Source organism: Vicugna pacos, chromosome 2, assembly GCF_048564905.1.
Source record: "Vicugna pacos chromosome 2, VicPac4, whole genome shotgun sequence".
Classification (NCBI taxonomy): Eukaryota; Metazoa; Chordata; class Mammalia; order Artiodactyla; family Camelidae; genus Vicugna; species Vicugna pacos.
The window spans coordinates 109659591-109680716 of NC_132988.1; the positions used below are offsets into that span (position 1 = coordinate 109659591).

At 32.8% G+C, this 21126-nt stretch overlaps 1 protein-coding gene across 17 annotated transcripts in view; it reads left to right on the forward strand.

Annotated features, from left to right (window-relative positions):
• LCORL (ligand dependent nuclear receptor corepressor like) overlaps positions 1-21126 on the forward strand; it is a 153728-nt gene that overhangs the window by 42417 nt on the left and 90185 nt on the right. For 11 of the 17 annotated variants that reach the window (XM_072945850.1, XM_031686432.2, XM_072945831.1 and 8 more), the window contains exons 2-4: positions 675-740; positions 9450-9529; positions 10412-10541. In XM_072945850.1, the coding sequence (XP_072801951.1) occupies positions 675-740; positions 9450-9529; positions 10412-10541 (276 nt within the window). Of the gene's footprint in view, positions 1-674; positions 741-6526; positions 6636-9449; positions 9530-10411; positions 10542-11983; positions 12031-12413; positions 12467-18120; positions 18202-21126 lie in introns of those variants that run through there. The other 6 variants (XM_072945876.1, XM_072945875.1, XM_031686451.2 and 3 more) reach the window with 6 other exon arrangements.

Genomic DNA, 21126 nt, shown 5'->3' on the forward strand with positions numbered 1-21126 from the left:
TATCAATAACCTGCTTAAAATTGAATATGATACAGACTTCAAAAAGCAAATTGTAAAATTAGCCAGAAAGTAAAATGCTTCTGTAAGCATTTCTGTAATTCATGAACTAGAGCTTTGTTAATAAGATTTTCAGTAATGTTTTTCCTTAAAACAAGGCGAAATTGTTGTTTTAATTTTTACAAGAAAGTTTAAATTTAAGCATTTTTCACAGCAAGAATTTCTCTCCATTGACACTCATTTACTCATTTTTGTAACCGAGGTTAAAGATGCTACTTTAAGTTAACATTTTTTGTAACCAGTATAAACAATTATAATACATGTCTCTTCTAATTATTCTTCTCCTCTTTACAAAATCATTGCAAAACAAATCTGCCGATTATTTTAATCTGGAGATGTTTCTAAATGATAAAAATGTTTATTTGTTTTAGTAGTGAATATTCACATTTGAGTATTTACCTTTTTTACAATATCATAATTCCTGGTAGTCATTGTGTGATTTCTTACTATGTTGTATACATTGCCTAGTTCAGCTTCATTCAACTAAAGGAAAAATGACACCTCATAATATGTTAAATTTATAATTTTCTGATTTGTGTAGAGTTTATGGTTTTTTGATTATTATAAAATTAAGCTTTTTTAGTAGTTAATACACTTTTCTCTCTTTACTAACACAGGTTTTGAGAGTATTTTAGAAGGGCTTTATGGACCACGGCTACGAAGAGACCTCAGTTTATTTGAAGGTAATTTTTTAAAAATTTTATTAAAAAATTTTAACCTGTCCATTTTACAAATGAAAAAACTAGTTGTTTTATACTAACTTTATATTAAAATGAATTTGTGATCTCATTTAATTAGAAAATATTTTTTAAATAAAATGATGCAAATATTATTTCTATTATTACATAATGTTATATAATCTTTTAAAAACTTTTAGTACACTGATCAGAATAAAAAATGAAGCTTGTTTTTGGCTTGGTGGTAAAATTTAATTTTTGTTATTTTACATATTATGTGCCTAACTTTTTTTTAAAGAGGACTTAAAGGGGTTCGAGTAAATATATATCTCCTGTTGCTTATGATTTGGGTGGCCTAGACCTCAGATTGTCACTCTGAGAAATCCTGCCATGTGTGTTCAGAATTTTATATTTATATATAACCCTATTTGTTATTCACTATAGCCTCCTCTTCCAAACATTCTAACATAAATCCTGGAGGGAGATTTTGATCTATGCTATAATTGCTGTGCTATAGTTTAGTTTTTTAATTGTTTACTTGGAAATGTAGAGCACTAAGAACATTTTGGTAGACATTTGAAATTTTATAGTACAGTTCATTCACAAAATGGGCAGTGCTAGTATATGTATTTTTTCTACTTTGATTTTGATAGAATTATTTCTTAGTCTCATGCCTGGTCAATTTTATATACTAACTCTTATCTTCTGTAAACTCTGGTACTTTCCATCCTTCAAAGACCCAACATATCTCTAAAAGTCCTTCCCTCTTGTATAAATAAGTCTTTTGAGTTGAGTGAGTGATAGTGATAGTGGGAGTATTTGAAGTTTTCTACTCATTCTTTATTAATGTTGAACAGGGTAACTGAGTTATGAATCATATAGCTGAAAACATTTATGGAGAGATCATTTGTCCCAACCAGCCATCTTCTGTCAGATGAATAATATCCCTGCAGAATATGACTTTTAGAATGGAGACCCCAAAATGTGCCTTTTCAGTGTTTTATCATTCTTATGGCTGAGATCTTTTTCTTATATCTCTTAACTTTACTCATTTCTTATTTTATCATAGTTTAACACTAAATTAAATATTTTACCTGACATATTTATAACCAATACTAATTATAGTTTCACCTGTTTTTCTGAGCATGTAAATGAAGAAAAGAAAAATCTAATGAAACAATTTAACCTATGCTTGATATTTCTTCAACCTTCCCTTTTTAACCTGCTCTCTTCATTCGTATCAGAAGGCAGCATTATGCTTAACGGCCTTTTATAACACAAGTTGCAAGCCTCTTGTTTCCCCCACTTTCATTTATTTATTTATGTAGTATGTATATATTTATGTTTCTTCAGAAATTAGTTGTTTATTACATAAAGGGCAGAATGTCCTAAGGAAATAAATTTTTTATATTTTATTTTTAGACTAGTTTTTTCTTAGTATTTAAGTAATGTATGTTCATTTTTGGAAATTAGAAAATACAAATAAGTCAGAAAGAAAAATATTACCCCTAGTCCCATGATCTACAGATGACCTTTAACATTTTTATATAAATTTAAAATATGTGTTCGGATGCATTTATACTTTTATTGAAGTTGTATATACAGTATTTATAGTTTTTTGTGCCCACTATTTTTATTCACTAGTGTTACCATTTGGGTTTACTGTTTTTTTCACTAGTACATCATTTGAGTATATAAATTTCTGGATCATCATTCTTAATAGCTGCACAGTATTTCATTGTAGAACTATTATAATTATTTAAGTAATTAATTTAATACCCTATTGCTTATACCTCATTCCATTTATTTTTTTAATTCTGATCTTTTACTTTATGCCTACTAGGGACTCATGGCTTAGTATTAACTCAAAACTGAGTATTTTTCTCATATGAATTGATGATTATTTGTATTAAAACTAGAGAATCTAATACTATTTTGTAAGTAGTTATATGTTATATTAACTCTTCACAGTGCGTACACAAGGACTTTCAAGTGTACAGGCATACCTCAGAGGTATTGTGGGTTTAGTTCCAGACTACTTCGATAAAAAGAATAATATGATAAAGTGAATATTTTGGTTTCCCAGTGCATATAAAAGTTATGCTTACGCTGTAGCGTAGTCTCTTAAGTGGTAATAATAGCCTTATGTCTGAAAAAGCAATGTACATACCCTAATTTAAAATATTTTATTGCTAAAACGTGTTAGCCATCACTTGAGCCTTCAGCAAGTCATAATCATTTTACTGGTAGAGGGTCTTGCCTTGATCATCCTAATACAAAATAAGCATTCAGAATATTTATGGCTGCTTACTGATCAGAGTGGTAGTTGCCGAAGGTTGTAGTGGCTATGGTAATTTCTTAAAATAAGATGAGAATGATGTTTGCCACATCAACTGACTCTTTCAGATTCTCTGTAGCATTCAGTGCTATTTATTAGCATATTACCCACAGTAGAAATTCTTTGAAAATTGGAGTCAGTCCTCTCAAAACCTGCCGTTGCTTTATTAACTGAGTTTGTGTGAAACTCTAAATTCCTTGTTGTCATTTCAACGGTCTTCACAGTATCTTCCCCAGGAGTAGATTCCATCTCAAGAAACCAGTTTCTTTGCTCATCCATAAGAAGCGATTCCTCATCCTTTAAGGTTTTATCATGAGTTTGTGACAGTTCAGTCACATTTTCAAGTACTGCCTCTAATTCCATTTCTTTTGCTATTTCCACCACATCTGCAGTTACTTCTTCCACTGAAAGTCATCTGTGAGGGTTGGAATCAGCTGCTTCAAAATTCCTTTTTTTTTCTTTTTGATTTATTTTATTTCTACTTTTTTTTGGAGCCGGGAGGTAATTCGATTTATTTATTTCTTCATGGAGGTGCTGGGGATTGAACCCAAGACCTCTTGCATGCTAAGCACATGCTCTCCCACTGAGCTATACCCTCCCTACAAAATTCCTTTTAATGTAGATGTTCTGACCTCTTCCCATGAATCACACATGTTCTTCATAGTATCTAGAATGGTGACTCCATTCCAGAAAGTTTTCAATTTACTTTGCCCAGATCCATCAGAGGAATCACTTTCTATGGCAACTACAACCTTATGAAATGTATTTCTTAAATAAGACTTGAAAGTAGAAATTACTCCTAAACCGATGGACTGCAGAATGGATGGTGTGTTAGCAGACATGAAAACAACATGAATCTTGTTGTACATCTCCAGCAGAGCTGTTGGATGAACAGGTACATTGTCAATTAGCAATCACATTTTGACAGGATTTTTTTTTTTTTTTGACCAATATGTCTCAACAGTGGGCTTAAAACGTTCCGCAAATCATATTGTCAACAGATGTGTTGTCATCCATGCTTTGTTATCCCATTTATAGAGCAGAGATAGTGTGGATTTAGCATCATCCTTAGGGTCCCTAGAATTTTTGGAGTAGTAAATGAGCATTGGCTTCAACCCCAAATTATCAGCTGCATTAACCTCTAACAAGATAGTCAGTCTTTTGAAGCTTTGAAGCCAGACATTGACTTTTTCCTCCTTAGCTATGAAAGCCCTATGCGGGCTGCTTCTTCCAGTATGCGGCTGTTTTGTTTACATTTAAAATCTGTTGTTTACTGTGGCCACTTTCATTAATTATCTTAGGTGAATCTTCTGGATAACTTGCTGCAGCTCCTCAATAGGCACTGTTGCTTCACCTTACACTTACATGTTATGTTATGGAGGTGACTTCCTTCTTTAAATGTCTGCTAGGTTTAACCTTTTCTTCTGCAGCTTCCTCACCTTTCTCAGCTTTCATAGAATTGAAGAGAATTAGGGCCTTGCTCTGAATTAGGTTTTGGTTTAAGGGACTGTTGTGGGTGGCCATCCAGACCACTGAAACATTTACATCAGCGGTAAGACTGTTCTGCTTTCTTATTTTGTGTTCACTGGCATAGCAATTTTCATTTCCTTCAAGAACTTTTCCTTTGCTTTCACAACCTGGCTGTTTAGCATAAGTGGCCTAGCTTTCAGTCTGTCTCAGCTTTGGGTATGCTTTCCTCACTAAGCTTAATCATTTCTAGCTTTTGATTTAAAGTGAGAGGCTTGCTGCTACTCCTTTCACTTGAACTCTTAGAGGCCATTGTGGGGTTATTTATTGGCCTAATTTCAGTATTATTGTATCTCAGAGAATAGAGAGGCCCAACAAGAGGGAGAGAGAGCTGGGGACAGGTCAGTTGGTGGAGCAGTCAGAACACACACACAACATTTATTAAGTTTGCCATCTTATATTGGCACAGTTCTTAGCACCCCAAAACAATTGTAATAGTAATGCCAAAGATCACTGATCACAGATCACGATAGCAAATATAATAATAATGAAAAAGTTTGAAGTGTTGTGAGAATTACTAAAATTGACACAGAGATACAAAGTGAATAAATGCTGCTGGAAAAATGGCAGATATACTTGCTCAACACAGTGTTGCCACAAACCTTCAATTTGTAAAAAATTCAGTATCTGCGAAATGCAATAAAGCAAAGTGCAATAAAACAATAAGACTGCCTTGTATAGATGTGCCACAGTTTGCTTATCCAGTCACTTATCTGAAAGACCTCTTGGTCACTTCCTAGGTTTGGCAATTATGAATAAAGTTGCTATAAACATTTGTGTGCAGGTTTTTGTGTGGGCATAACTTTCAGCATATTTGGGTAAATACCTAGAAGTACCATTGCTAGATCATTTGAAAGGGAAAGACTGTGTTTAGCTTTGTAAGAAACTGTCAGACTATCTTCATGAGTGGCTGTAATATTTTGCGTTCCCACCAGCAGTAACAAGGTCCTTTTGCTTTACATCCTCACCAGCATTTCATGTTGTCAACTTTTTGGACTTTACATTCTAATAGGTGTATAGTGATATCTCACTGTACTTTGCATTTCTCTGATGGCATATGATATTGAGCACCTTTTCATTTGCTTATTTGCTATATGCATATCTTCTCAGGTGAGGTGTCTGTTCAAGCAGGTTTTGGAGTTATAGAATGAGTTAGGAAATATTTCCTCTGCTTCCTTTTTCTGAAACAAATTATTAGAGAAACCATTTGGGCTGATGCTTTCTGTTTTGGAACATTACTAATTATTGATTTAATTTCTTTAATTGATAAATGCCTATTGAGATTATGTATTTTTTCTTGTGTGAGATATGGTAGATTTATATCTTTTAATCCAAGTTTGTGGGAAACTAATATTGTCCATAATATTCTTTTGTTATTCCTTTAGTTCTTAGGATCAGTAATGATGGCTCATCTTTCATTTTTGATATTTTCTTTCTTCTTTTCCTTGGTTAACTTAGCTAGAGGTTTATCATTTCATTAATCTTTTCAAAAAATCAGCGGACTCTAATTTTTTTAAGAGGCATAGAATGTAAACTGGAAGAGTATATTGCAAAATGTTAATCATCTCTGAATGATGGGATTATGAGTAGTGTTTCTTTTCTCCTTTGTGCTTTCAATATATTTAATATAGTTTCATAATGAAAAATTATTTTTTAATTATGTTACCCACTGTTCAGTATCTTTCCTCAAAATCAACATAGTTATAACTATTTTTGCATGACCTTAATGAAAAACCTAATTTCAGTATTCTACTTTTTCACTTTTCATTGAGCTTTGTTAATGAACTCCAAGTTTATCTTTTGATGTTAGAGGGTATTGAGGAGAATAAAAACATTGAAAAGAAGTGTGATTAGTTAAAAGAAAATGAAAGTAACATCTGTTGGACTTACGTGTTTTGCATATGTTTTTATTTTATTTTTACTACAGCCTTAAGATGCAATTATTATCATTTTACAGATGAGGAAATTGAAGCTCAGAGAAAGTAACGTGCCCAAGGCCACTTCTAGTATGTGGAAAGACCATGTTTCAGTACAAGGTTGTCTAATTTCAGAGTCTGTTTTCTTTCCCATATAGATTAGATAAATGATTGGAGCCTTTGACCACAAGAGTAATATACATGGTAGAAAGGTTGAACTTTTGTCATTTCTTTACCATCAGTTTTTATATATACATCACCTTTTATTAATAAGGCTAATTGTATAAGGTACATAATTTGACCCTTTTTGAGCTTATACCTTCATGTATTAAAATCTCAAAATGAGAGACAACTTATTTTAGATATAAATATCTGATTGATTGTGAGATTTTGTTTGAGAGGTAAAATGAATGTTTTATTGTAGTGTTTATTTAATTAAGGCTGGAAGGACAGCCTGGACAGAGGGAAGACATCTGGCCTAGAGTTGATTTTTCAAAATAGCTTTTCCTTACATTAGGAAGTATGTATGCCACTATCATTTATTTGGACTGAAAATTAAAAGTTGCTATATAGAGAGTAATTATTAAATGTTTGTAAGTAAAGTCATAGATTTTTGAACCCAGTAAAATTTAACAGCATTTATGTAATCATTGATTATTCAGTGCCATTTACTTAACCATATTGGCATTCATTTTAATTAACATTTCCTTGAATAACTCCACCTAAAATAACTAAAATAAATAATCTCAGCATGCCCAATTTTATTTTGCAACTGGCAATTGTTTTAATTAATCCAAAGTTGTCCCTTAAGTCAGCATATTTATCACTGAAACTTTAAGAAACCTTTCAATGATTTTTCAAAAGTACTCCTTTTCCAGACCTACTGTTTTTTCAAAAATCCCAATACTGCATTTCTTTCATATCCTCTGTTCATGAGGCCATAATTTAAAAAGCAGTAAGGTTTCCTTGATCTATCAAAATTATGTTATGCTTGCTTTTCAAGTCAAGTTTTTCTACAGTAATTCTGCATAACAAACAGCTCCAAAATCTATTTCATGCTTATGGGCAATCTAATTCACTGGACTCCAGGCTGTGGGTGAAGATTGCATTTCCTCATGACTTCAGGTCCCTGTCTGAAGTAATAATGGCTTTATGGGGCAGATTCTTCTGATGTTGGGTGGTGGAAGTTCTAGAGAACTGTGGGAACTTGCCAGACCTTTTAAAGCCTAAGCGTAGAATGGTATACTGTCACTTTTCTGTATTCATTTCATTGGTCAGAGAGCTGTGCCTCCCTAGTAAGAGACACTGCATGATCCTACATTCAAGAGTGTGAATATGATTCTGTTCTAGTAAGAGGGTTAAAGGTTGGAAAAAATTATAAGCCTGCATAGCACAATTCTGGGTTTTTAATTACACAGATTATATAAATACCTTATGAGTTGACCAGTTATTTACAAAAAGTGATCAGTTTTCTTAAGCAGGAATTTCTGATTTCTTAATTTTCAATTAAAATTATATGCCTTCTACAAATTAACCTTATTAAATTCATGTGTGATAGTATAGGATATAAAAAAAGACTGGTGACTACCTTGTTAATAATTAGCCTTTGCATGATGTTTTATAGTTTATAAAATATTTTCATATTTTAAAAATTTGATCCACAAGTAAGTTTCATGATGATATCCTAATTTTATAGACGTGGAAATTAGAACAAAAACTTTGTGACTTGGCAAGATTACAACTAGTAAATTCCATTCCATTTTGGAGATTTCAAATCTAGTCATCTTTTCATTATTCCATACTGGATCTTATGTTTCCATTCTGTGCTCTTTCCAAGTTTAAATGAATACTAGGAATATTTCTGGACCACTGCCAAAATCAAAGGGAGCAAGCAATCACTAATCTCTATATTCCAACAAATTATATTATCTTCTCTTTTGACCTGTATATCTGGATTAATTCAGGAGTATCCCAGGGTTTAAACCTAACTAGTATTTACTCATTACTTCAGAAAGATGAGTTTTTTCCTGTATAGTGTAGCAGAAAACGCATTCAGTTTCATTGTGTATTTTAAAAGTACAAGAGAAATTACTGTGGCACACCAATGCTTTTCAAATTAGTCCAGTTTAGCTGCCTCAGGTGATAATGGTTTATTTGAGGTTCTGTATATGAGTTTATTTGGGAAAAGAAATGGAGGGAGTTTCTGTTGCAAGGAGCAAATTTGAAAGATCAATCTATTACCAAGTATGGTTAGAATGATAATGTTATTGTAGATTAATAAAATTTCTTCATTAGAAAACATTTTCCATGAACTCTTAGTATATCACAATAGTTGAAATATAAGGAACATTCTTATGAAAAAAATTCGTATTTTATATTGAATAATATAACTTGTTTACTTGCTTTTTGCTCTAACTCTTACAGCAAAGCGTTTAAGCAATGTAATAAAAATCTGATCTGACTTTTTAGCAATGGATTTCTACTTTTTTAGGGGGACAGCATTCTATTTCCTCAAATTCTGAAGGCTTTTCTGGTGCTTTACTCCATTTCTCTGTTTTATGTTGTCTTTCATGATAAGGAGATTTTATTCCTCTTCCCCCATATCGTCTTGTTTTTTCTGATTTCCTTCATAGTGAGAGTAAAAATTAATAGATAATGATAAATTGAATCTTTCAGAAGGCTAAATACTTAAAATTCTAATTTTGGAGAATTAATTTATAACCAGCTTATTGTTCTTGCTGCTTTGTCTGATAATAGTGCAAAATTACTCTTCATATTCCTTTCTAGATGTCACCAGTTTAGTTTTAAAGTTAGGGCTTTTCTCCTTACAGTTAGTAGTTAGTTTTTTTTATATGAGCCATTGCTATAGAGAGGTAATTTTATTTATTTTAATAAAGTTAGTGTATTTAATCAATATTTTTCCCTCTTTTAAAGACTGTGAACCAGAAGAGCTGACTGACTGGTCTATGGATGAAAAATGTTCATTTTGTAACCTACAGAGAGAAGCAGTCAGTGTAAGTTTTAGTGCTGTGAAATTATTTCTAAACTAATTGTACAATTGTAACACAATTTTTTAAACTTAATTTGTTCTGAAAATATGTGACTTACAGTGAAATTTAAATACTTGATTTTAGTAATGAGAATAATATTTTAAAGTCTTATGTTAGAAGTCTAACATTTAGTTTAACCTACGGATGAAAATCCCAACACACTCATCTTTTTTGCTTATTTTACATTTCTTTCTTAGAACTCCCTGACTCAAAGTTAAGTTGCAGATCTGTTTTATATTTAGGAAGACAGTTTGGTCTGAGGCCATCCTATAGTCTGATTTCTTAGGAATTGGTGGTTGGAGGATAATGTAGCACTACATTTTAGCCTTTTAACTTTCTTATGAAGTCTTTTGGATATCAAATAATTATCTCCTGTGACATGATTAGTTATTGGTGTCCACAGTAAACAGGCCATAAACTAGACGAGCAGCATCTTCTTGTATGGTGGGAGGTCCTAATTCTTTATGTATTGTTGAGAAGAAGTGGGAACTTGAGAACTTGTACCCATTTTGGTTAGATTAGTGTGTAAACATATCTGCTTTGTTCTTAAAACTTATTATTGGCATGCTATATAGTGAATTTATTTAACAATATATTTTATCTGCCCTCCCCCCTTTTTGACAATAATTTTGCTTAAGAATAATGCTAATTTGGCCCTCTGTAAAAGATAAATATCTTTTTTCCTGACTCTGCTCCTAAATTTTGTGATTTGTATATAATTTATTTAAAAGGGAGAACAAATGAGCATTTAGAGAATTAATTTTTTTTTGACATTTTAAATGGAGTACCGTGTTTAAATAAAAAGTGATTTTTTTGTGTGTGTGTGTTGCTTTCTCCTAATTCTAGGATTGTATACCATCTCTTGATTCTTCACAGTCAACACCAACAGAGGAACTATCATCTCAGGGCCAGTCCAACACTGAAAAGATTGAATGCCAAGCAGAAAATTACCTAAATGCACTCTTTCGAAAGAAAGGTAATATTGATATACTTTGTCATGTAAAATTTTCAATAGAGATCTAAAATGTTTTAATTTTCCCCACACACGTTTTTAGTATGTCAGTCTCTACTCCATTGTTGATTATTTCTTTATCGCTAGTTTTTCTTTGTATTTTTAGAGACATTAGGATTTGCAGTCACTGTAGACCTAGTCTTCATTAGGCATTCCTTTTCACTATTCTATTCTCAAATCTCTCCCTGTCTTTATTTTCTTAATCTACTATAGGCAGATGAAAATTTTTAATGCTTCTAGTCTTCCTTATTTTGTTGCACAAGACTTGAAAATTATTCATGTTCAATAAGTGATATATTGCAAAGCTATTTTTAGAAATGGAACAGTTAAATCATTTACCAGCCAGGTTGGTAGTATATTTGCTGACTTGAGATTTCAGTGTTTCTTTGATATCCTGAATATGCTTACTTGACATTAAAATGTCAGTGTTCTTCTTTGCTTCCTGTCTATCTAAACTATTTAATCCAAATGAAGCTTGTTTCACTTGTTTCCTTGATATACATTTATTAGGCAGAAGTAGTTTTCATATCTTGAATTACTTGAGAAAAATACAGACATATAGAACCTTCCATTTTTTGTTCTTGGCCATTTCTGCAGTAGTAGTAGAGTGTATTAATTTTTACCACATAGACTTTTGGAGTAAGTCATGGCATGGGGGGATTTCAGGGGGGTGGTGGAGGGATCATCCTACCTCCCAGCTTCCAGAGATTGAGAAAAACATTACTGTGTTTTCATCCAATTATTGACTGTGCTTTTACTCCTCTTTTGAATTAGGTAATATTAAATATTTTCTGTTAAATTAATAGCTTCCAGGTTTTAATGAATGATGTTGAATATAGTCCTTCCCTTTGAGAAAGAAGGCTTTTGTTTAGTCTTAATGTTATGAGTTCTTTTATGTGTTGAAATATGAAAATCCTCTGGTTAGAAGAATCATCAGTATATTTAAAGGCCTAAAGTTAAGAACTGTATTTTAAGTTCAAGGAACTGAAAACCTTTTCCTGTGTTACTAAAGTACTTAGTATTGAAAAAGTGGCATTGTCTTTAAAAAAGTTATTTTTCCAAAATTTTCTGTGTGAACCAATATAAAAATACTTTACATGCTTTAAGAATTTTATAATATTAATTTTAAAAATTGTATTCTGTCTGTAAGTTTACACTTCTAAGAAGAATTATTGTATCAGATTTACATCACTGAGAGAGATGTAGGAAGTGTATGCATTTGCACCCATGCATGCAGTTAACTTTCACTCACCTTTGAACTTATTACTCAGTCTCCTTTGAATAATTTGTAATGGTAGTAGGTAGAATTATCAATAGTAATAACCTTTAATATTTGATAGTATGGAGTTAACCTGTGCTCCATTGCCCTATTAAGAGTAATCAGTAAAAACTTGGTACTATTTCAGCTGATTCAAGCATCTGGGTCTCCAAGAGGTCTCCTACCAATGGTTGGGTGAGTGTTCATGGATATTTAGTGACCTCTCCATTTGGGGATTTTTTTGATTTTCTTCAAGATCTTTGAAAGATCCCAGGGTTTTTAAATGAAAGAGTCTTATTAGTATTTTTGCTTTACTTCAGGTCTTAAGTATTTTTGTCTTTGTTAATTTCTTTATTTGTAGTCCATCATCACTTTCCAGATTTAATTAAACATAAATACTTTTCTACTTGTTTACTTGGGTTTGTTTCTGTTGTTTGTTTTTCATTTTCTTTGAATAAAATCATTTTAGAGATTTCCAGTATGGTCTGACCAGGATGAGGCTAGAAGATAATAACTATCTTTTAAATGGTCCTAATTCCTTTGTGTATTTGTTTATTATTTGTTTATTTTTTTTTTAGGAAGTTCTATTTACTCTGCTTTGAAATAAAAGGCAAAAAATGTGTTTTTAAAGATAGGAAATACTTCTGAGACTTTGAAGCAAATAAAATGTTAATAAAACATATTGTTTAGTGAAGTTTTCATTTGATTCCTGAAAATTTCTCAGTCATTTTTAGGAATTCTGGATATTAATAACATTAATGTTATTGATATTTAAATCTGTTGCTTAGTTTGAGGAACATAAGCATGAGATCATCTTGCCAAAACAAGAAAATCTTTTAATATAATCCTCATTGTAGCTTGTTTGTTATCCTTCCTAACTATAATTTTGGGGATAATGATGATAAATTAAATGTAAACTATTATTATTGAGAACTCACACTTAGGATAATTATTATCATTGAAGTCACCAATTATGAGGGAACACTAGACCCTTTTTGTGCTTTATCTCATTTAATCCCAAAACAGTTTTAAGAGAGAGGTCCTCTTATTATCATTTTAACAGATAGAGACAATGAAGCACAGAGAAGTTAAATTCTGTGTTGTGAACATTTGAATCCTTGAAAGAAATTTTAAAAAGGTCAGAGATGTTCTGTGTGGAGAGAACTGAAGTTCTTTTAAGTATTAAGTAGAAAAGCCTTCCTATTCTCTACTACTTAGCAGCCTAGGACTAGAATTATTTTAATTGAATTAGGCAAACTAGAGAGAAACTATGAGAAATGCTCTGTTTCTCATAGGTTTCCTTTTCCTTTTTATGAACTATGAACAGCTTTAGTGATTAGTTCCTTCATAGTGTTTAATAATTGGAGAAAACTTACTAAACTAAATACAGTTCAGACAATCCCTTACAATGAGAAACGAGTCAAAGATACTCTTTCAGGATTGAATAAATAGAATCAGGAGGAGGGGATATTTTAGTGCAGAAGTGAACTTTTAACTAATTTTGTATGTTATTTACTTTAGAAGTTTTTCAAAATTGAATTCCTTCCAGAGGTTAACCCTAGAAATTGTCCAGAGTGCTAGAGTAGAATGAAAGCTCCATGATAGCAGAGACTTCTGTTAATTGCAGAATCCCAGGTATCTGGAACAGTACTTGTCACATCTTAGATCTTCAGTAAATATTTCTTGAATGAATGAATGAGTACTAAGATAAACTGTCCAGATAGCTTCCAGTTTCTCTACATACTCAGTGGTATTAACACTTACTCTGTTTGAAGAAGAAAATTATTTAGCATGTACTTATAGTTTTCCTACTTTGTACTTAAGTTTATTACTATGTATAGTTTGAATATCAGTAAATTTAGTTGTTTTGAAGTGTGAATAAACATAGGCATATAGATATAAAATGCCTTTTATGAGGTTATCCTCATAAGATATAAACTGAATTATTTTGACTTTTAGCTTCACATTCTCTAATCACCTAAAGTCGTGTAAATCACTGGCTTATGGTTCAGGAAGATGTCTCATCTTTTATTTTTAAATTAAAAAAGGCTACTTAACTTGACTAAATTGGACAAACAGTATGCACATTATAGCTGAATGAATCATACTAAGTATATAGTACAATAAAACCTTTCTGCAAAATATAGTTTGTTTTTCCTAGTTTATCTTTTACCCCTACATACATTTACCATTTATGTAACTACTGTTCTGGTCTTGTCTTTTCAAAGACCTTCCATCTGTATCTGATGAAGATAGTTGAAAGCTGCGATTAAACAGCCCTTTCCCCTTGAATTAACTGATAGCCAGGTTTTATGTAAAGTGTTTCATGCCTTTTCTGAACACAGACCCGTTTCCTTTTAAACTCTTCATTTTTAAGCTTTATACTATTGCATGAAATAAATATTTACACTGCTCTTTAACTAAGTGGATTATGACTGATGATAAAACATTTGATTTCTTAGAAACAGGAGTGTTAATATTTTAGATCACTTTTCTCTAAGTGCAATCATCCCTGACTATTTAAATTTGACCTAATTCATTCAGACCATAAGTGTTTCTTTTACAAGTGTGCCTTTGTGATACCATTGTGGTCATACATAGGCTTTCTTTTAATATGTGGGTTGCCTTTTTGGAACTCTCAGGGAATTGTACGTTAGTGCCATAAAGTAATCCACATACCATTATAAGCCACATTCAGAAATGTTCATGAAAAGATTTTCCTTGTTTTGCCATATACAGAGGACATGAATGAAATTCTAAGAACACACTTAAAATTAGGACTAGATTAAAAAAATTTTGCTTTTCTATTAAAATCACCTTTCTGCCTGCAATACAGCAGAAATTAAAGGCCGACTATGGGGTCATTCTTCATCACCTGGATTCTTCCCTTTTTTTGTCTTTTTTCACCTCTAATTTGACCCAGTTACAGCTTTACAAGCACCCACATTTTTCCCACTGTGTCTTCTGGAACTTGTGGTCTTTCATCAGCAATCCCCTATATCCTTAGTCTTTTCTCTTAATGTTACCTTTACTTTTTTGCTATAACTGAAGCATATATATTCATAAAAGATGCTTTTATAACCCTTTCTCTTGCTGGATATTTTTAATTCCTTGCTTTATGTAATGTAAGTATGATAAAATTAACAAGCAACTTCTGAGATCTGTATAGGTGCTTTCTGATCATTTATTTGCCCTCATCATCAAAACCGTCAGCTTGTTTGGAGCACATGACATCAAACATCCCATTAATATTATCATGTTGCAGACCTCTACCAGCCCTTTCACTTTCTTCCTCTCGTCATAGTTCTTGGTGACTTCAAGTTCTGTGTGGCTGATATGGTCAACATTCTGGCCTCTCAGTTACTTGATCTTTTCATTTCAAATGATCTCTCCCTCCATTCCACTCCAGCTGCCTTTTCCCATAATCATCCCTAGACCTTTGCCACCTGCCAAATAAAATTTCAACCATCTGTTTTTCTAACTACCATTTTATTCCAGTAGTCATGCCAGTATTTTTTTTTTTAACCTCCTTGCATCCTGCAATCTGTTGCCCATACCACTTCTTACTGTTTATTGTCTTCTCATGACTTCACATCTCTCCTTACTCAGCTCAGATACTGTGCTTGATCGCTGTGGTCATCTTTCTGTAAATCTTAACTCCCTTCTTCTCTTCATATTTGTTTATCAGAACCTTAATCTGTATTTTAACCCAATTCTGTATATATTACACCCTTGTCCTGGAACGACTGAACTTGACTAGAGTAAAACACCCGGTTTTGCTGACTGTGATGTCTCACCTAGTCAGTTTCCTCTATTACAGGTGGTTATGTTCTCTGTCTTCTCAAACCATCGCAACTAAAAATCACCCTTCCTTTTTTTGTAGCACAATCACCTTCTTACACATTATATAATTTACTTATTCCTTTCATTTATTGTTTATTATCTTTTTCTTCCTGCTAGAATATAAACACCAAGAAGAATTGGATTTTTTTTATTTTTACTGACTGATATATCTGAAGCATCTGACATTTGGTAGATGTTTAATAAATATTTGTTCTTTCTATACTTTTACCATCTTCACTTCTCAACTCCCCTTGTCTTTTCAACCCATCCCAATTAAACTTTCTTTCCTACTATTCCGCTGAAATTGTTTTTATCAATTTCATTGGTAATTCCATCTTGTACTACTCAGAAGAAAGTTATCAATTCTCACCTTATTCAGGCTTTCAGCATCATTTGATAGAATTGATCACTTCCTTAATCGTGGTTTCTAGGAAATTATATTCTTTTCATTTTTTTCCTATTTCTTGCAGATAACTTCTTTCATATGCTTCTTGCTGATTTTTATCTTCTTGACCTTTAAATATTGAAGAGCCCAGGAGTTAGTCCTCAGCTATCGTTCTTCCCATTATACCTTCTCTTACTTGATGGCCTCATTTTGTCCAGTGGATTTAATTATAATGTACGTGCTGATGACATCTGCATATTATAGAATTATATCTAATCCTAATCTTTCCTCTAGCTTTACTCTCTTATATCTGTCTACTTGATCTTATATCATGTCTTCTTTCTTATATCTTTCTTTACTAGAATACCTGATAGGCATCTCAGAATGACCTGACTAAAACAGAACAGTTGATTTTACTCTCACCCAAACTTTCCTCTGCCCTAGTCTTTCCCACTTTAGTAAAATGTATCACTTTTGACCCAGGTGGTCAGCCCCCAAAGCTTGGAGCCTTTCTTGATTCCTCAGTGTCCTTTATACCCACATTCAACCTATAGTCAAGTCCCATTGGCTCTACCTTCAAAATCTGTCCAGGATCTGACCATGTCTCAACATTTCTTTTGCTACCATCCTAATCCACGGCACTTCATTTTTGACATATACTCCTTAAAGAGCCTCCTAACTGGTGTCTCTGCTTCTACTTTGCCCTTCCATACCAATTCATTTTTCTTCATAGAAGGCAAAATAATATTTCTAAAGCCTTAACCAGAACATTCCTCTGCCCAAAAATGTTTAATTGGCTTAGCATGTCAGAGTAAAAAAATCTATCAAGGACTTGATCTGTATGGTCTGGTTCTGCTTCCTCTTTAACCACATCTCTTAATTGCCCATTCTTTTGCAGACTCTGGCTTTTTGCTTTTTCTTAAGTGTGCTAACTTTATTCCCATCTCAGGGTCTTCCTACTTGCTGTTGCTATTACCTCTACCTGGAATCCTGTTTCTGCCTGAGCATTGCACTCCTTCATATTACCAAATATTACCAATGGCCAGATGCCACCTATTGCCCCAGTCATCCTATTTATAATTCTTTCAGTCACTCTCTTTCCTATCATTCTGCTTTTTGTTTGTTTCCCTGACTCACTCCTCTTTTACCTTCTCTTCGTTATCTGCTACTTCTAGAATATAAGAACAGTAAGACAGGGATTTTGTCTATTTTGCTGTATTGCAAGCACCTAGAATAGTACCTGGTACAGTTAATGCTCAATAACTTAATTGAGTGCATGTAGAAAAGGAATAAGTTTAAAGATCAATAGCAAGTGCTTTAAAATCATGATTGTCTATCCAGCTTTTAAAAACCGTGACTTACAGCAGTAGTATGCTAAAGCAAAATCTTTTAAGGGTCCTTGCATGTGAAAAGCAAGTGCCAATATTCTAAGATGTTCCAGGAGTCAGTCAAAAATATTGAAAATATAAGAGATTCTAAATTCCTTTCAGAAATGTTTAGTCATTGAATTATTGTTTCAGTGGTTTTACACAACTCTAATAACCTTTTGAAGGCATAGTTTAAATTTGGAGGAAGAAGTGGTTCTTCCATTTATCTTTATAAAATTCTTTAGGACTTGTCTAAAATTTTTATTTGCATATTCTAATTAAGTTGAGACGGTATAGTCTAGTGGGTGAGAGGGGAGACCTAATTCTCAGAAAAAAAGGAAATTTTATTTGGGGCTCTATTATTTGAATTACCATCTATCCTTAGGTAATATTTCTTGCCTATGCTCTGCCTCTAATATGGCAGATAGTGAAGTTAGTCTGTATCCAATTAAATGTAGTAATCTATATATGCTATTCAAAATAATCAGAGTACTAAATTGGAAAAAGCACTTTTATATGGAAGAAATAGACAATTACTTTTGCTATTTAACTGTTTATTATTAACTTATTTTAAAAATCTTTTTATAATATTCTCTGGTTTTCTGAGTAACTCATGAAGTTACCAGCTGTGTCGTCACCTATGTGTTCTTTTATAAAATGCTACTAATTTAGTTCTTTCTTTCCCTGAAGTATGACTTTCCCTGAAGCAAGACTAGCATGTTGGCCTTTATAAAACATATTTCTGGTCCATGAATAAAGAAGTCCCTTCATTCAACAAAGATCCACTAAGCTTCCTTCTATATGCCAGGTATCGTACTAGTGAACAAAAGGCAAAAAACATCCTTCTCTTCATGGACTTTTATATGCTAGTGAGGGGACACAGACAGTAAATAAGCAAAGTCTATTTGTGGTTGAATGTGCATACATACACGCATACACCCCTTACACACAGGCTGGATATAAATATATATATAAGGGCTGTGGAGGCAAAGTGGAGAGAGGAGCATAGGGAATGTCAGGTTAGAGGTGGGGATCGCGATCTTATAAAGAGTATTCAAATAACATATGAGCAAAAGCGAAAAAATACGGTATCAAACTACAGAAATCCTAGGGGGAATACATTTCAAGAATTAAAGAGTTAAAGTTTTGAAAAATTACAGATCAGGCATGTGGTAGGTGACTGCCACGCCCATTCCTTAGTTTTACAGATCATTTATTTTCCTCTTGAAACCAATCTACAATTACAGCATTTTAAAGCAGGTAGGGGATTTAGAGATTATTTACTCTGTTCCTTTACTTACATACAAAGAAATAACAGTTAAATAACTTGACCAAGGAACATGCACTCTAATGTAAATAACTAATGAAATAATGTAAGATAGTTAATGATTGCCAGTAGCATTCAGTAAAATAATTTTTAAAAGGCATTTTTTAAATGTTTAATTAATGGATGAAAGAGTTGCCTGCCTGAAGTTTCATGGTAATAAAAGAGATGGAGGCTTAGTTCCTGTTGCTGTTCCGTGATAAGCAATATTAAGCCACGTTGAGCTGGGGAAGTAGTGGAAAGCTGAATTAAATGCCTGAGGTTTGTCCAAGTCGGAATCCGTGAAACTAGCTCTTAACCATTAGTTGAAGCCATGGAAAAAACAATGGGACTCTTAAAAACTAAAAATGGACCAACTATTTAAGTTTGCTTCACTTGCACTTTTTCAGCTCCTGGTTACCCTTTAATGTGAGAAGTCTTCTCATATCATGACCAAACTCTGTTGTATCAACAAACATTTTATCTGCATAATGTAAAGTTTCTTTTAAAGATTTGATGTCAGATATCTGTGACTCCTTTATCTTTACCTGACTAATGATGAGCATCAAGTTGAAAACTTTTCTCAATCATAAACTCTCCACTATGTGATGTTAGCAGTTCTTTAACATTTTCATGGTGCACTTCATTAAATCCAGCCTCTTTATCTAGATATAAGGCTTTTTACTTTACAGTCAGCATTTCCTTTAACTCCTGGAAGTTAACCAAAAATACACTAGGTTTGTTCATACTCCATTTATTGTTTATTGTGATACTTTTTCCTAAGCCTGATTGACTTAGAGTATCTTTTAATAAAAGCTCTTCCATGAATCCTACATCTAGAAGTGTCAAATACATCAGCATGCCACTGCAGATATTTCATGCCAAGTGTGAAAAATAAAAATCTGTGTCATGGGGTATCTATCCACTGGTTTAATTGGTCAGAATACATCCCAAAGAGACCATGAGATAGGAGGTAAATAAACTTACTTTTTTTTAATAGCGTAGTTTCTGCACACCTCCTGTAGTTTAAAGCGTCTTTGCAAATAGCGTGTGATTCTCTTAGCTGTAAGACTTTAAACCCGATTGCAGTCTGCCTGCAAATTTAAGACAATCCAATATACTAAATTGGGTGGTACTAGAATCTGAAGATCAGGGCCTTTTAAGGAAAAAACAAAACTCGATAGCCAATGAAATTAGCTGAGGACTGAAATAAAGTAGTCGTGTGCCTTGAACTGAAATAAAAAGGGAGGGGAGGAATATGTTGCTGGTCAGCTATTTTTTTTTTCTGATAATTTTCTTCATATTACTGTAGTTTTATGGGTGATAAACTCTAGTGTAAAAAACAACTGAGTTATAAGCCGGCCTCTGAATCAATCTACTGCCTCAGTGCTTTTATAAAGGTTCTGTCTTGCCATAATTTTGAGTCTGATATTTTCAGTTTCTTACTCTCACACAAAGGTCTTTTTTTCAAATGCAATTTTTGTAGAGATAGTACTTTGTTAAACATACTCTAACACATGAACTTTCCTCTATCTCATTTAATATGATAATAGTTGTAATTCTCTTTTAAATAATTACTTATTTTCTGTGGCCCTTTGGAACCTCAATGGCTGATTAATTCTTTCTGAATTTCTCTTGTGTATCTCAAGATATAAGGAGTCTAGGATTCTAGCAGAGTTTGATCAGATACTGTACCTGTGAAATGTGATAAATTAGTTTTATAAATTACCATCTCACCATTTTTAGTTTATATATCATTATGAACTATCCATTACAGTTTACCATTTGCAGTTGGCAGGTTGTACATTATATTGACAGCCTGCTCAGACTGTTCTATTGATTAGAACTCACTGATTTGTTATTGCTAAGTAGTGGTGATCCCCTACCTTTCTCCATGTGGATTTGTTATGTGTGTGTGTTTTCCACCTTAAAGTATTTTGAATGAAGTCGTCTAAAATATTTCTATCTTAAGGAGAAAGGGCAAAAGCATAAGCTCTACCATAGAACAGATATGGATTCAAATCTTGCCCTACCATGAATTAGTGATATGGTTTTGATAAACTACTTACTCTTTTATGTGACCTAGTTTTCTCATATGCAGAAGAGGCATAATAACTGTAGATGCTTATACTCTGTTGTGTGCCCTCACCCACCAAAAGTAGTTTTATTAAAACAAAAGATATTGGTTTACATTTTAGTGTTTACTGTGTGTTTACTAGTAGCTTCTGGTGGAAAAAATATGGGCTATGCAGTCAAACCTAGATGGGTTGGTTGTTTGCTGTTTTATTCATTAAATAGCTGTGATGTTGGGCAAGTTACTTTACTTGGTGATGTTATATCATTGTGAAGACTGATATAATGTAAATGAAACATCCAGCTTCGTGCCATATAGG